Source organism: Panthera uncia, chromosome F1 (assembly GCF_023721935.1).
Source record: "Panthera uncia isolate 11264 chromosome F1, Puncia_PCG_1.0, whole genome shotgun sequence".
NCBI lineage: Eukaryota > Metazoa > Chordata > Mammalia > Carnivora > Felidae > Panthera > Panthera uncia.
This window is the reverse complement of record NC_064813.1, coordinates 35,017,280-35,033,533: the sequence shown is the minus strand read 5'-3', so window position 1 is coordinate 35,033,533 and position 16,254 is coordinate 35,017,280. Positions and strand designations below refer to the sequence as shown.

At 38.0% G+C, this 16,254-nt stretch overlaps 1 protein-coding gene across 1 annotated transcript in view; it reads right to left on the bottom strand.

Moving 5' to 3' along the window:
• Positions 1 to 7,917: 7,917 nt before the first annotated feature.
• Positions 7,918 to 16,254, bottom strand: part of CFHR5 (complement factor H related 5) — a 33,927-nt gene continuing 25,590 nt past the window's right edge. The window contains exons 8-10 of the mRNA XM_049634289.1: positions 14,527 to 14,709; positions 11,833 to 12,015; positions 7,918 to 10,505 (exon numbers count right to left, since the gene is read on the bottom strand). Of these exons, the coding sequence (XP_049490246.1) occupies positions 10,309 to 10,505; positions 11,833 to 12,015; positions 14,527 to 14,709 (563 nt within the window). The 3' untranslated portion in view covers positions 7,918 to 10,308. The remainder of the gene's footprint in view (positions 10,506 to 11,832; positions 12,016 to 14,526; positions 14,710 to 16,254) is intronic.

Genomic DNA, 16,254 nt, shown 5'->3' with positions numbered 1-16,254 from the left:
CTTTCTTTCTTTCTTCCTCTTTCTTTCTCTTTCTTTCTTTCTTTCTTTCTTCCTGTTTCTTTCTTTCTTCCTTTCTTCTTTCTTTCTTTCTTTCTTTGTTTGTTTCTCTTTCTTTCTTCCTTTCTTCTTTCTTTCATTCTTTCTTTCTTCCTCTTTCTTTCTTTCTTTCTTTCCCTTTCTTTCTTTCTTTCTTTCTTTCCTATTTCATTTGTTTCTACTTTTATCTTTATTATTTCCTTCCTTCTGCTAACCTTGGGCTTTGTTTGTTGTTCTTTTTCTAGTTCCTTTAGGTGTAAGTTTAAATTGTTTATTAGATTTTTCTTGTTTCTTGAGGTAAGTCTATATCACTAAAGATTTCCCTTTCAGAACTGCTTTTGTTGCATCCCAAAGATTTTAGACTGTTGTGTGTTCATTTTCATTGGTCTCTGTGTATTTTTTTTTATTTCCTCTTTGATTTCTTCATTGACTTATTGGCTGTTTAGTAGCATGGTGTTTAGCTTCCATGTGTTTGTATTTTTTTTCCAGCTTTTTCCTTGTGATTCATTTCTAGTTCTACACCATTGTGGTGAGAAAAGATACATGATATGATTTTCATCCTCTTAAGTTTATTGAGACTTGTTTTGTTGCTTAACATCTGATCTGTCTTTGAGATGACTCCATGTGCACTTGAAAAGACTGTATATTGTGTTGTTTTTAGATGGATGTTCTGTATATGTGTTAAGTCCCTCTGGTCTAATGTGCTGTTCAAAGACACAGTTTCCTGTGTCTTTGATTTTCTGCCTGGATTACCTATCCATTGATGTAGTGGGGTGTTGAAGTCCCAGACTACAGCCATATTGTCAATTTCTCCCTTTATTTCTGTTAATATTTGCCTATGTATTTAGATGCTGCAATGTTGGATGTATAGATATTTATAATTGTTATATCCTTTTGTGGATTGACCCCTTTATCATTATGTAATGCTTTTCTTTGTCTCTTATTATAACCTTTGTTTTAAAGTCTTTTGTCTAATATAAGTATTGCTACCATGAATTTTTTTTTCCTTCTATTTGCCTACTGTATCTTTTTCTATCCTTTCACTTTTACTCTGTGTGTTTTTAGGTCTGAAGTAAGTCTCTCACAGCAGCACAGAGATGGCTCTTGTTTACCTGTTCCATCACCCTATGTCTTTGATTGGAATATTCAGAGCATTTACATTTAAAGTAATTCTTGATAGGTATTGGGGCACCTGGATGGCTCAGTTGAGTGTCTGACTTCAGCTCAAGTCATGACCTCACAGCTCTTGAGTTCAAGCCCCGCATCCAGCTCTGTGCTGACAACTCAGAGCTTAGAGCCTGCTTCAGATTCTGTGTCTCCCTCTCTCTGCCCCTCTACTGGTCATGCTCTGTCTCTCTCAAAAATAAATAAACATCAATAAAGTAAATATTGATAGGTATGTACTTATTTTCATTTTCTTAACTATTTTCTGGTTGCCTTTGTAGTTCTCTATTCTTTTCTTCTTCTCCTTCCACTTCCCCTTGCCCCTTCCACTCCTCCTCCTCCTCCTCCTCCTCCTTCTCCTCCTCTTCCTCCTTCTCCTCCTCTTCTTCCTCCCCCTCTTCCTTCCCCCTTCTCTTTCTTTCTTTCTTTCTTTCTTTCTTTCTTCTCTTTTTCCTCATGAGTGATGACTTTCTGTGTTGTTATCCTTGACTTTATTTCTCTTTATATTTTGTGTATCTATTATAGGTTTGGGGTTTGTGGTGGCCATGAGGGTCAAATATATGATCCTAGGTATGTAACAGTCTGTTACATACTTATATACTGTTAAGTTGATAGTTTAGTTTGAACTCATTCTAAAAGAACTTCTTTTTTACTCTCTCCTCCATGTTTTATATGTGTAGTTATATTTTATATAATTTTAAAGTAATTTTCTTACCTCTGATTATGGCCTTTACGTTTGCACTTAAGGAAGTCCTTTTAACATTTCTGGTAGAAAAAGTTTAGTGGCGATTAAATCCTTTCACTTTGGTTTCTCTGGGAAGCTCTGTTTCTCCTTCAATTCTGAGTGATAGCCTTGCTGGGTATCATATTCTTGGTTGTAATTTTTTCCCTTTCACCTCTTTGAATATATCATGCCTCTCCTTTCTGACCTACAAAGGTTTTCTGCTAAAAAATCGGCTGATATCTTATGGGGCTTCTCTTGTATGTGATTTTTTTGCTTCTATTTCGCTGTTTTCAAAATTCTCTTTTTATTGTTAACCTGTGACATTTTAATTATTATGTGTTGTGGTGTGGACCTCCTTGGGTTCATCTTGTTTTGAATTCTCTGTGCCCCCTAAACCTGGATGTCTGTTTCCTTCCCCAGGTTAGGAAAGTTTTCAGCTAGTATTTCTTCAAATGAATTTTCTGCCTCCTTTACTCTCCCTCTTCTCTTTCTGGTACTCTTGCAACACAAATGTTTGTTCACTTGATGTTGTCCAAGAGATCCTTTAACATAACCCCATTTTCTGAAATTCTTTTCTTTTTGTTATTCAGATTGAGTGCTTTCTATTACCCTGTCTTCTAGATTGTTGATACGTTCTTCTGCATTTACTCCTCTACTATTGATTCTCTCCAGTGTGTTTTTCATTTCAATTGTTGCATTTTTCAACTCTGATTAATTCTTTTTTATCTCTCTGCTGAAGGCCTCACTAAGATCTTGCAGTCTTTTCTCCAGGCTGGTGAGCATCTTTACCATCATTACTTTAAAATCCTTGTCAGGCATACTGCTTATCTCTGTTTTGCTTAGTTCTTTTTCCAGGTTTTTGTCTTGTTCTTTTGTTGGGGGCATATTCCTCTATCTCCCCATTTTACCTGACTTTCTGTTTTTGAATCTATGAATTAGATGGAACAGCTACTTCTCCTAAACTTGAAGGAATGGTCTTGTGTATGGTACTCCCCCATGCAGACTGTGTATTTGGTGACTTTGCTGGTTGGCTGGAGCTGTGTCTGGTGTGGGCTGGGGATTCTGGGGCACTCTGTGCTGAGACTTCCTTGGTGCGATGGCCTGAGCTGAAGTGTATGTGGGCCTGGGTGGTCCTGGGGCTCTTTGAGCACAGGGAACCCTGGTAGGACATAAAGCTGAAGTGGGCATGGGCCAGGGTGGTCCTTGGATTCTCAGCACAGAGGGTACCCTTGCAGGATAGCTGAAGCTGAACTGGGTACAAACTGGGGTATTCTGGGGCTCACCATGCAGAAGGCACCCTGGCAAAGTGGCTAGAGCCAAGGCAGGGCATGGGCCAGGGAATCTGGGGCAATCCACATGAAAGGCATCCAATGGGATACCTGGAGTTGAGTTGGGTTATGGGATAGGCAATCCTGAGGTGCCCCATGCAGGGGGCATCCTGGCTATAGCTAAAGTGGGCATGGGCTGAGGTATTCCTGGGGCTTTCTACTCAGAGGGCACATGCAGAGGACAGCTGAAACTGATGTGCATGCAAGCTGGGGTGACAAGGGTACTCAGTACAGGGATCATCCTGGCAGGGCAGTTGAAGCCAAAGCAGGGTACAGGTTGGGGTTCCAAGGTGCTCCAAACAGGATGCAACCAAGGCAAGCACAGGCTGGGGTGTTCCTGGGTGCTCTGTGCAAGGAGTACCTTGGCAGGGTGGCTAGAGCCAAAGCGGGCATGAGCCGGGAGGTACAGCAGTGCTCTGCACTGAGGGGTGCCTTTGCAAGCCATCTGGGCCCAAAGTGATGTGGGCCTGGAGTGTTCTGGGATGCTTTGTATCTGTGTCATTTTGGTGTGATGGCTAGAGCTGTAGTGAGCTCTGACCGGGGGTGTCCCGATGTGTGCCTTGCGGGGCTGCTTTGGTAGGATGGCTAGGGCCAGTGTGGGCTAAGAGCCAGGGGCTCACTGAGGCAGTAGGTTTGCTGTGGTGCTTGGATCTTACCTCAACCATGATGGCAAGGTGGACAGGGAACACAGACTGTGGCACTGGGCAGCTCTACGGAGAGAGTTCCAGTAGCTCCCCTGCCATTTGGTGGATTTCTAGGGCTAGTTCCCTTACGTTCTACTTGCTCTTTGAAACCAAGGATTTTTTTCCTGTGCACCAGAGTGTCTGGGCCTGGGGTGCATCAGGGACTGCAGCTCACTGAGGTGGCAGGCCAGTTATGGCGCCCAGAACCCTTCACCCATCTGCACTATCAAGGTGAAAGAGGAAGAGAAACCATGGCACGTCCAGCCTCTCCAACCCAGGGAGAGTGCCGGCAGCTGTCTCACCACTTGGCAAGGTTCAGGCCTAGTTCCTCTAAATACTAGTCGCTCTTTCAACTTAGGCTTTTCTCTGTGTCCCAGGGCTGGCAAATCTGATCTCTCATAGTGTCCGTCCCCACTGACACTATGAGGCAGTTTGTAGGGCTGGGGGGGGGGGGGGAGGGGTTAGTTCCCTTTGTTACTGATCTCTTTCTCTCTTGCCATTCTGTGTGGTCTCTCTGTCTTTGGTTGTGCAGAAGCTGTGCCGTCAACCCCCAGTTCTTCTTCAGGAGGAATTGCTCTCTCAGTAGGTAGCGATTTCGTGTGGAGAAGATGAGTTCAGGCTCTTCCAACATCAGATCAGACCAGAACTCCAAACTTTGTTTTATTAACATAATTTTACCGTTATTATGAGTAGTACTTTTTCTTTTCGCACATTCAGAGCTCTATCCTAGTCAAAGAATGTAGTAAGTTTCTAAGCACTATTTAAACCATTCAACTACATACATCTGTAAGTGTACTTGTTTATGTTGCCAGCGACATCATTTTAGTTCAAAATTGTGGAAGTTCCTACTCTATCATATTCTTATTTTTCAATGTACACAAACACACAAAAAGAAAGCAAAGAGGCTGGAGTGTTAAGACCTGGTAATGAGACAGTCACGTGACATGTCCGGTAATTTTGTCAAGGGTGCAAAGCCTTGATCCAAACGAGAGTGGAGGGTATTAGGCAGACAAAAATAAAATAGAATGAGATTATTTAGCAGTGGCAAAACATAATGATCATGAATTTTGAGAGATACCCATCTGCCTATTTAGTTTTCTCCACAACGCTTGGCTGCTTAAGTACTGGGATAGAGAAGACTGATGGATAAGTTTCTTCCATATGGAAATTTGTTAGACTAGACCTTCAAAAGAAGAGAGAGGCAGGAGATTTGAGGTTGATTGCGAAAGAGTTTGGGCATAATAAGACTTTTAGGGGGAGGTATGAAGAAAGGAAATAAATACTGGGCATTTAAAGATAGGAGGAAAACAGGGCAGCTAAGTGGCTCAGTCAGGTAAGTGTTCGACTTCGGCTCAGGTCATGATCTCATGGTTCGTGAGTTTGAGCCCTGCTTCAGGTTTTGTGCTGACAGCTCAGAGCCTGGAGCCTGCTTTGGATTCTGTGTCTCCCCCTCTCTTTGTCCCTGCCCCCCACTCGCACTTGGTCTGTCTGTCTCTCTCTCTCTCTCTCTCTCACTCACTCAAAAATAAACATTAAAAAATATTGTTTATAATAAAAAATTTTTTTAAAGATGGGGGAAAGTATTAGTTTATTAAGTTTAGAAATGTCAAGAAGGCTTTTCAGGTTAGAAGAGTTTTGCTCACTCCCAGAGGGAAGTCTGGTTAAGAAAACCACTTAGACTTAATTTAGTTGTATACCACTTCTTTGTTCTTTGACATTATTTTTCAAGTAGAATGCACTTCAAGTGAGAAAAACCTACAGTTAGTAATAGAATAGAGGGGTTTGGAGACACCTGAGAGGAGCTTCTGGTTTGCAAAAGTAGCTCATGCTTTCTTTCTCAAACCAGGTGACTGAAGGTTAGTTATGAGGAAAAAACCCTGAGAAGGAAGAGAATATACCTGAGAATTCATGTCAGATGCACACCTATTTCTTCTTTTTTTTAATGTTTATTTTTGAAGGAGAGAGAGAGAGTGTGTGAGCAGGGGAGGGGCAGAGAGAAAGGGAGACACAGAATCCGAAGCAGGCTCCAGGCTCTGAGCTGTCAGCACAGAGCCCAATGTGGGGCTCGAACCCACAACAGTGAGATCATGACCTGAGGTGAAGTCAGGCGCCCAGTTGACTGAGCCACCCAGGCTCCCAGATACACACCTATTTCTGATAGTGTAGGTCTCCTGGCAATGACTTTTCCTAGTTAATTATTTTCATTTTCTTTTGTTCTAAAAATGTGCCAATTTTGCTTTCCTTCTTGAAGGAATTTTTCACTAGACATAATATTTTGAGTTCAGAATATTTGATTTTAGCACTGAAAAACTGTTTTCCATTATCTTCCAGCCTCCATATCTGCCAATAAGAAACCAGCCTTCATTGAAATTATTTTTCCCCTGTATGTAATGCATCATTAGTTAATGGTTGTTTTCAAGATTCTCTCATTATCGTTAGTTTTTGGTAGTTTGTATTTAATATATTTTCTTTTTATTTTTCTTGCATTGACTTTATTAATTTTTTAGATCCCATATAGTTATGCCAGTCATCTAATTTGAGGAACTGATGATCTGGCTTCTTCAAATATTTCTTCTTACATATTCCTCCTTTCTCCATTCCTTATTAGCCTCCATTTACACATTTCATTTTCCTATTGTCCAACCAACCGTTCCCACACTCAGTTTATAATTATTTTTCTTTTTTCTTTAGATTGGATTATTTCCATTGTTTATTTCCATTATTTCCATCTATTTTTATGCTCACTATCTTTTGTCAATTCCATCTATCTTAAGTCTCCCCCATGAAGTTTTTCTTCAGATGTTGAATTATAAGTTCTAGAATTTCTTTCTCTTTTATAGTTTCTATTTTTCCACTAATGTCTTATGTTTTTACTCATCGAGAGCATATTTTTTTATTATTTCCTTTAGAATAGCTATAATTCTTGTTTAAAATACTTCTCTATTCCAATATCTGGATCATCTTATAGTCGATATCAGTTACCTGTCTTTTCCCTTGAGAATGGGTTTAGCTCACATTCTTCTAGTTATTTGTATATCACATAATTTACTCATCTGACAACTGTCTATAAAGGAATGCTTTCTGGAATTGCCAGTCTTATACTCCTTTTGTATTTTTTTTTAATTTCTTCACATCTTGGAAGAGAGTAGTAAGCTAAGAATAGCACATCTTATCAAGTACTATACTGCTACTCAAGCAACTTCCTTAGAATTACGTGCCACAAAATAGTTTGAGAAAGAAATTCTCAGAAACTGAGAAAGAATATCTAAGTTTAAAATACTGCTATGTATTGTGCTCTAAATAAAATATTTTTATAAAGATTTTTATTTTTATTCTTGCGAGAGACAGCGCAAGCAGGGAAGAGGCCGAGAGAGAGGGCGGGGTGGGGGGACAGAAGATCCAAAGCGGATTCTTCACTAACAGCAGCAAGCCCAATGCAGGGCTCAAACCCATGAATCAATCACAAGATCATGACAAGAGCCAAAGTTGGAATCTCAACCGACTGAGCCACCCACGTGCCCCTAAGTAAAATATTGTGTATGTATTTTATCATTCTAAACATTTTAAGTTAGCAGTTTCCTTTTAAGATTTCCTCCTCAAACTGGAGGAGGAAAAATAAAACTTCTGCCTGCCTTTCTCCTATCCAAGAAGTCAGCTGTTTTAATAGATAACCACTGTGGGTTCCAACTTCTTTTTTATTCAACCCCATCAATCTTTGAGTTAGTATAAATTCACTATAGGGGTGCCTGGTTGACTTGGTTGGGCGTCTGACTTTGGCTCCGGTCATGATCTTGAGGTTGGTGAGTTCGAGCCCCAGGTTGGTCTCTGTGCTGACAGCTCAGAACCCGGAGCCTGCTTCCACTTCTGTGTCTTCCTCTTTCTCTGCCCCTTTACTACTTGCACTCTGTTTTTCTCTCTCTCAAAAATAAATAAACATTAAAAAACTTAAAAATAAATAAATAAATAAATAAATTCATTATAAATTCTGATATGGTCTTAATTTTTTATTTTATTTTTTAATTACCAGTGTTTGTCCTGATTTTGAAATGTTGGCCACAGTTTTTAGAACACTTTATTGAGATATAATTCACACATCATACAATTCACCCATTCAAAATGTATATTCAATGTTTTGTTGTATAATCACAGAGTTGTACACTCATCACCACAATCAATTTTAGAACATTGTCACTGTTAACTATCAGCCCCTGCCTCCCTACTCCAGCCCTAAGCAACCATCGACCTACCTTCTGTCCCCTCTACACCTGTCTATTCTGGACATACCCTACAAATGGAATCACATAATACGTCGTCTTCGTGACTGGCTTTTCTCAACATAAAGATTCTGAGGTTCATCCATGCTGTGGCATTTGATAGCACTTTATTCCTTTGTTATAACCAAATAATAGTATGTAAGATGCATGTTTTGTGTATATTGACAAGCATCTGGGTTGTTTCTATTTTGGGGCTATTATGAATAATTCTGCTAAGACATTCATGTTACAGTGCTTGTGTGATACATGTTTGTCTTTCTTTTGGTATATATCTAGGAGTAGACTACTGAGTCTATGATAACTCTATTTCAACCTTTCAAAGAACTTCCAAATTATTTTCCAAATTGGGCGTATTGCTTTACATTCCCATCAGTAGTGTATATGTGTTCTAATTTTTCCACATTCTTAACAATAGTTGTTACCATCTGACTGATTATAGTCATCCTAGTGGGTGGGAAGTACTATCTCATGGAGATTTTGATTTAGTTACTTAATGATTGATGGTGTTAGGTATCTTTTCATGTGTTTTTTGGCCATTCGTACATCTTTTTTGGAGAAATGTCTGTTTAGACCTTTTGCTCATTTTAAAATCAGGTTGTCTTTCTATTTTCACTCGTAAGAGTTCTTTAATTCTGGATACGAGTCCCTTATCAGATATATAATTTGCAGCTATTTTTTCCGATTATATCTGCATGCTTTCATTTTCTTATTAGCATTGTTTAAAGAATGAGGGTTTTTAGTCTTGATAAAGTCCAATTTCTCTATTTCTTGATTGTTTGTTTTGATGTCTTATCTAAAAATCTATTGCTGTATCTCTAGTCATGAAGCTTTTAAGAAATTGTTGTCACCATTTTCATAGATACTTAAAAAAAACTTGCTGGCCAAAAAAATGTTTTAACTATACTATGCTACCTAAAATACAGGAACATGCAAAGGACATTTCTAAAAGTTCCTGTTCAGTATTTCCCCAAACTATGGTACATCAAAAAATAACGGAGCTTTGGTATGAAGTCAGCCTCCTGGCCCACAGCACAGAGTTCTTATACTCTCAATCTTCTACTTTCTTGGTCTCTAATCACAGTTCTTGATAACTCTCATCTAACTGTAAAAGTAATATAATTCAAAATGAAAAATTATAAAATGTAGGAATATAAAAATTTACAAGTATTCTAATTTCTGAAACCACAGACCACATAGAATTATTACAGCCAAACTTTGTGTTTACTCTCAATCTTTTTTAAGTATGTATGCATATCTAGATAATCCTATAGATGCACTATTGTAACCTAATAATTTTCATTTATGGTTACCTTTTTGTATGCATGTATCACATCTTGACTATAATAGAAGTTCTGCACTAGGATTTGTAAAAATTTTAGTCTTCCACCCATTTGTGGAAGATGGTGTATTTAGTATTTGCTGAGTAATCAGCCTCCCATCAGAGGACTTTTTAATATTTACTAATGCTTGCTACAAGCATAAAAGGTGACAGTTTTTGTATTTAGGAAACTTTTTTTAATGTTTATTTATTTTTTAGAAAGAGGGAGACAGAGAGTGAGCAGGGGAGGGGCAGAGAGAGGGGGAGACACAGAGTCCAAAGCAGGCTCCAGGCTCTGAGCTGTCAGCACACAGCTCGACGCGGGGCTCGAACTTAATGAAATGTGAGATCATGACCTGAGCCAATGTCGGACGTTTAACGGACTGAGCCACCCAGGCACCCTACAGTTTTTATATTTTATGATGTGATAGAAAGATGGAAAGCCTTGAAGTTATCTTATACATTTTAGACAATTAGAAGAGGTTAGATGGGACAAAGTACTGAGTTGAGGCACATGCTCACTTTCTGTGGGTAATATATGAACAGGAGACCCAGCACTATGATTTGACCCAGGTATAATATGGTCCACCTAATAAGTGAAGCGTTGCTCTTGGTTTATAAATTTGTGAATCTCTGAAAATTCAGAGTTCAAAATAAAACTGAGATAAGCAACACTCGAAAGAATAAATACATTAATTATAGAATTGCCTATATAATGCATACTTACAACATACATATAGCATTACTTTAAAATTTATATTCAGGGAAATTAATGCTCGTTTCATTCACATCTGGGATATTCAACTTCCCCTTCCTGACAGATTGCCCGAAATGACTGTATTGACGTGTTTGCTTTATGTGGCCATTTACATTCAAATTCAACAAAATCCCCTGTTTTTACATAAAGTTTTTTGGTGTCTTTTCCTCTTAACTGCACGTTATATTTGTTCATGTTATCTTCAGATATTATACATGCGTCTGAAAGAATTAAAAAAAATACATCATTAATAATATACCTTTCCCTTTCCAAGAGTAGTGACATTTCTTTTAAGAATATTTTGGAATTAAATAAAATTTATGAAAGGATATTAAAAGCTAATATTTATTGAGTTTGCCCAGTACTGTTCTTAGTACTTTGCCTTATCTCTAAACACTGTGCATCATTTCCCTGAGCTACACAACAGGAGATGGGGGCTCAGAAAGACTGAGTAATTTCTCCAAGGTCACATAACTTAATGAGTATTTTGAACCAGAATATGGACCCTGGCAGTTTGACTTCAGAGTCTGTGCTCTCAGTTACTGTGCTTTGCATGCCTAAAAACCACATGCCATATAGGATTAAATTAAAATGTTCTGTTAGGGTCAGTGTTATTCACCCTCCTTTCCCAACTCAGGATTCTCTTTTACATTGTTTCCAAAATGTGCATAGTGTGAGCATACAGATGTATTAACATCTTACTAAATATTACAGTAAAAACAAGTTTACTTCTGTCTATCAGATATACGGTGCAGAAAGTGGACTGAAGAAGGCACAATATATATAAAAACCAACCATCTCTTAAAATATTCACTTAGCATATTCTCGAAGGTAATTATTTATCAATAAGACCAAAAATTCTACTAGCTATTATATTAGCTATTATATTTCTTATTTAGAGCTCCTTTTCCACAAAGTAATTATCAGTGGGTTGTCACTTTTTTGCAACATTGATTTCTGTAGGAAAGCAGTATTACCTTCCCCCCATGATCAGAGTCCCCTCATTCATTTTTAAATTTAGCATTTTGAGAGGTAACATTCCCCTGAGTAAATAGCATGCCCAGCAGTACTAAGCAGCATGTTCTCTATAGCCCATCATCTCTGATATAGGAATTGTTCTGAGTTTTAAAAATAAGCACATGGTTAAATTTGAGGAGCCATCCTAGGCAGAGGTGACCATAAGGAACTTCTTTTCGTACCTAGATTTGTCCATGCCCAGGATTCTAAGGTACATTACCAAGTATTTTCCTGATGACATATGATAGACCAGTCCTTTTACTGTTAGAGTGAGGTTGATCTTTTTTCTCCCTCACTTTTTTGTAGACAGGAGAGGCCACCATAGCCTCAGGCTTAACTACATGAAATTTGGAACCAGATTCCTGTGTCTGATTCCTAGCTCCACCAAATACTCGCTAAGTGGCTTGAATCCATGTAAGATAGGTTTTCAGCTGAACTGAACTTAAGTAAAAATCATCCTATGAAATTAGTCCATGAGAGCTTTACTATGAATATCAAATCTCAGACTCTAGGAGAATACGACAAACTCACCTATGCATTTTGGTGGTTCTGACCACTGTCCATTTCTGCACGTTACATCTATGGAGCCCCGAAGTTCATAGAAAGACTGGCAATGGTACTGGACTTTTGATCCTGGAGGATATACTGTTAATGGGAATGAGGTGATATCTCCATTGCTAATAGGTGGAGGGGAACCACAATATTGTGTTGACTCTGGAAAATAACATTTATGTGTTGAGAGAAAACCGATATGTAGTTTAAATAAATTAGTATAAATACATTTCTTTATATTATATGTTCGATGTTTAATATGATGTCTGCAAGCTCAAATAACTCATTATATAATTTCTACAATATAACCTGATAACCAAAAATTATAGTGCTTCCCTTCACCCATAAGTCAAATACACTTAAGTACTGAGTACATATATCTTATAAGAGCACGTATTATAAGGGCACCCATAAGTCAAATAAACTTAGGTATTGAGTACATATGTATTATAAGGGCATGCAACTAGGAATAGTTTTTATTTAATGTGTGATGAACAGATAAGTAAATCTTATCTGGTCTACTGTCCACCTCCTCCATAAATTTTTTTATTTAAAGAGGAAAGGTAAAAATAAATAACTCCCTTCCCATTTCTATTCTCTGGGACAACTGTTACTTTCTGCAAGTAGCATGTACCTGTGAAATGAATTATTGACCTACTGCCTTCCATTTATTTTCCAATTCCAAATAATAGCGTAGGCATCTTTCTCTGTCAATAAAAATTTCAACTTCATGTTAAGAATGGCTAGGATACATTCCATTGTACTGATTTATCTTCCTACATATCACCAAGGATATAGATACGAAATGGCCAAATAAATAATCTTATCCTGAATAACTTCTTCTATTTCTTGTTTCATTGAGTGACTCTTCCTGTATTTTTCTCGGACTAACTCTTTCACGTGGGCACTAGATTCTTTCTCCATTAAACTCAGCAAAGACCATGAATCGTCCCTTTTGGCTGTATTAATTTGTCCTTCTCTACCAAATCATTCATCGACATACAAACGTGTTGAAAATGTCACAATGTAAGGTAAAATTTCCCTTTATCCACACCCCATATCCAGCTACTGCCTCATTTCTCTCGTCCCTTTAGAGCAAACCTACTTGTTTCCTATCATCCCTGATCTTACTTTATCAGCCCACATTCTCTCTGGAACACACTGCAATTAGGTATTTCCCAGTGCTGAAATACCTCTAAGCAGAGCTACCAATAACTTTAGGTACCTAAATCCATTGTTCAATTATCAGTCATCTCGTCCAGTTCTAAGTAGTCTTTGACATGCTTGCCCACCTTTTGAATGATATTGTGTAACATGTCCTTCTGAAGTATGTCCTTGATATTGCTTCTGGGACACCAGCTCTGATAATGTGATTTATGATAAATATTTGGTATTATTCCCCATTCCTGGCACAGAGATCCTAAAACTCTTGGAATTTCACAAATGATGAGAGAAGTAAATGTGTCTTCTGTTATGTTCGTGAGATGACTTTTATAAGACCCGTAGGTCACCAGAGGATAACCTGGTTGCCAGGAGGGCTAACCATGTGATGAGGGGGTTGGAACTTTCATTCCCATCTTGACCTACGGGGGAAGAGATAAGGGCTGGAGGTTGAATCAATCACCAATGGCTAATGGCTTAATCAATCATGCCTATGTAATGAAGCCTCCATAAAACCCCAAAAGGACAAGGTTCTGAGAGTTTCTTGGTAAATACATGGAGATGTGGGAAAAGTGGTGGCTGGAAAGGGCATGGAAGTCTTGTGCCCTTTCCCCATACCTTGTCCTATACATCTCTTCCGTCTGGCTGTTCCTGAGTTATATACTTTTATAATAAACCCATAATCTAGTAAGTAAATGTTTCTCTGAGTTCTGCAAACTGCTCTAGCAAATTAATCAAACACAAGGAGGGGGGTTGTGGGAACCTCCAAGCTATAGCCAGTCAGTCAGAAACACACAGATGTGCAACCTAGATGTGCGACTGGCATCTGAAGTGGATACGAGAAGCAGTCTTCTAAGACTGAGTTCTTAACCTGTAGAAATCTGATGCTAGCCCTGCATAGTGTCAGAATTGAGTTGAATTGTAGGACACCTAGCAGGTGTCTAAGAGTTGCTTGTTGGATGTGGGGGAACCCCGCCTCCCCCAACACACACAATGTAATTGTGTCCTAGAATCATTTTATCAGCCTTCCCTAGTTTTTCTGGGTACTATCTGGCTACTCCTCATTTCCCAGATCTCTAATAATGGAGAGTCTCCAAGGCTGTCCCTTCGACCTCCTCTCTTTGTTAGCCATTTGGGCTCTCCATGTGATCCCATCCAGTCCTGTAGCTTTAGAAATCATCTATATACTAGCAGTTACCAAGTTTACATCCTAGCCCTGACCACTCCCAACTGCCTATTCTATATCTTAAGCTGCATATCAAGTAAACACACTTAATAAAAGTGGATATCCAGTAAAGACCTCAAGCTTCTTTCTTATACGGTCACTGTTGTAAATACCTCCTAAAGAAACAGTTTTTAAAAGTGACAGCATTGAGTAACTAGATGACAATTTAATGCTTCAAAATACGGTGCACCACATAAATCATAAATTCTTTTTCCTTTTCTTTAGATAAAGCAAAGAAGATTAGTAAATACTTTTTCAATAACATTATTTAGAAATAAACTACTAACCAACACACTGGGGTAATGACTGCCATTTTCCACTTTTACACACAATTTCTCTTGCTCCGTGAAGTAGATAATTTTCTTTGCAAAGAACAGCTACTTTTTCTCCATCCTGATAATTCACTGTGGTTAGCATATTCTGAGCATTAGGTATCTGAGGTGGAGGTGGGCAGAGTTGTGTCTCTTTTCCTAAAAAATATTGGAATTAACTTATTTGATTAATAAAATCTAAAGAAAACAGCTCAACAAGATAATATTTCAGTATATTTCAGTATAACGATTGTGTATGTATGTATATTTTTAGGTATATATATGATGCTATAGTGACAAATGTACTTTATGTTAACATAGTTTAAGGTTTAACAAGCACTTTTGGGGTACAACCATCAGATTAAAATTTCTCTGGTGTTCCCTTCTATTTCCTATTCATTATTCTGTCTCTTGTACAAATTAACCCTTTTAGTTTTTTCTAGCTAATTTATATGATTCAAATAAGTTATGCACATGTTATTCAAACAAGTGAACACAAAAAAATTAAATTGGTAATAGTAATGAGGGAACCAATTAAGACTTCCCTTAATAACCTAACCTTTGATCTCAATAAAAGCTTTCGTGATTTGCCTTTTGTTCTAAACATGACAATGACTGGTGATCAATGTAATTAGAATGCTTCTGTTTGAGTAGAAATTAACTTACTTTTGGTTGCTTGGTTTGTTCTAAGGGATAAATTTTAAATGGCCAATTTGGATGCCAAAACATCATTAACTGAGCCACAGTCCCACCTCCTGACCTGGAGTCATACAGTGTTCTCCTTCAGTTCATTCCCCACCCCCCACCCCAGGACAGAAGCTGCTAAAGTGGTACTTCCCTTCAAAATTATTACAAAGAAATTAATACATATTTTTTTATCTCCCACTATACTACTTTCTTTTAAAACCAATATAGAAGAGTGAGCTTATCTCTCCTGGTTTCACTAAATTTAAAAATATACTAATAATTTATAGTAAACATTTCCAAAATTATGTGAGTAGAACCTAAGATCAGTATAATTTCAGCGAAAACACACATACTACCTGGAACCTGAATTTTACATTGGGTTTATTTTTTCAAGGAAAGGAAGGCACATTAGAATTCTATACTTCAAATCCTGTAAACAAAAGCTATTTCTGTGAAAACCCAGAGGGTTCTCTGAGAGGTGGGACCACTCATGCATATTTCTATGCTCTATGTGACTTGCCCTATTTGTTTATTGGTTTAAGAAATATATGGCATAAAAGAATTTCATTCCAGTGTCATCATTATTCTAGTCAACCTTTAACAGGGTCAGTCTTTAATTATCTGTTTTGGCTCAACTAACTCTGCAAAAGAAGATAAAGAATAGCCTGATATTACTGTTATTGCACATTTTCTGTTGGTGAAGTCTGGCTCATAGGCCAGAGGACAAGCTATGAAAAGTACATGAAAAGAAGATAAGACACATTCAATAGATAGATGGGGCAGTTTGCCCTGTTACGTAGACGTTTTCCTACTTTGGGTGTCCCATTTCCCCTTTGTTGAAGAATTTTGTAGTGTCATTTATTCATTTCTGTTTAGGTGTGCAAATATTTTTATTTAAATACAAAGTCACAAGGATGAATACTTGTTGAATTTCATCAAGACTCTTGACTGAGCATCAAGGTGTGTGATGCCAATCTTGGGAATCAGCAACCATGTGCTGTTTACCTCCTAGAAGTC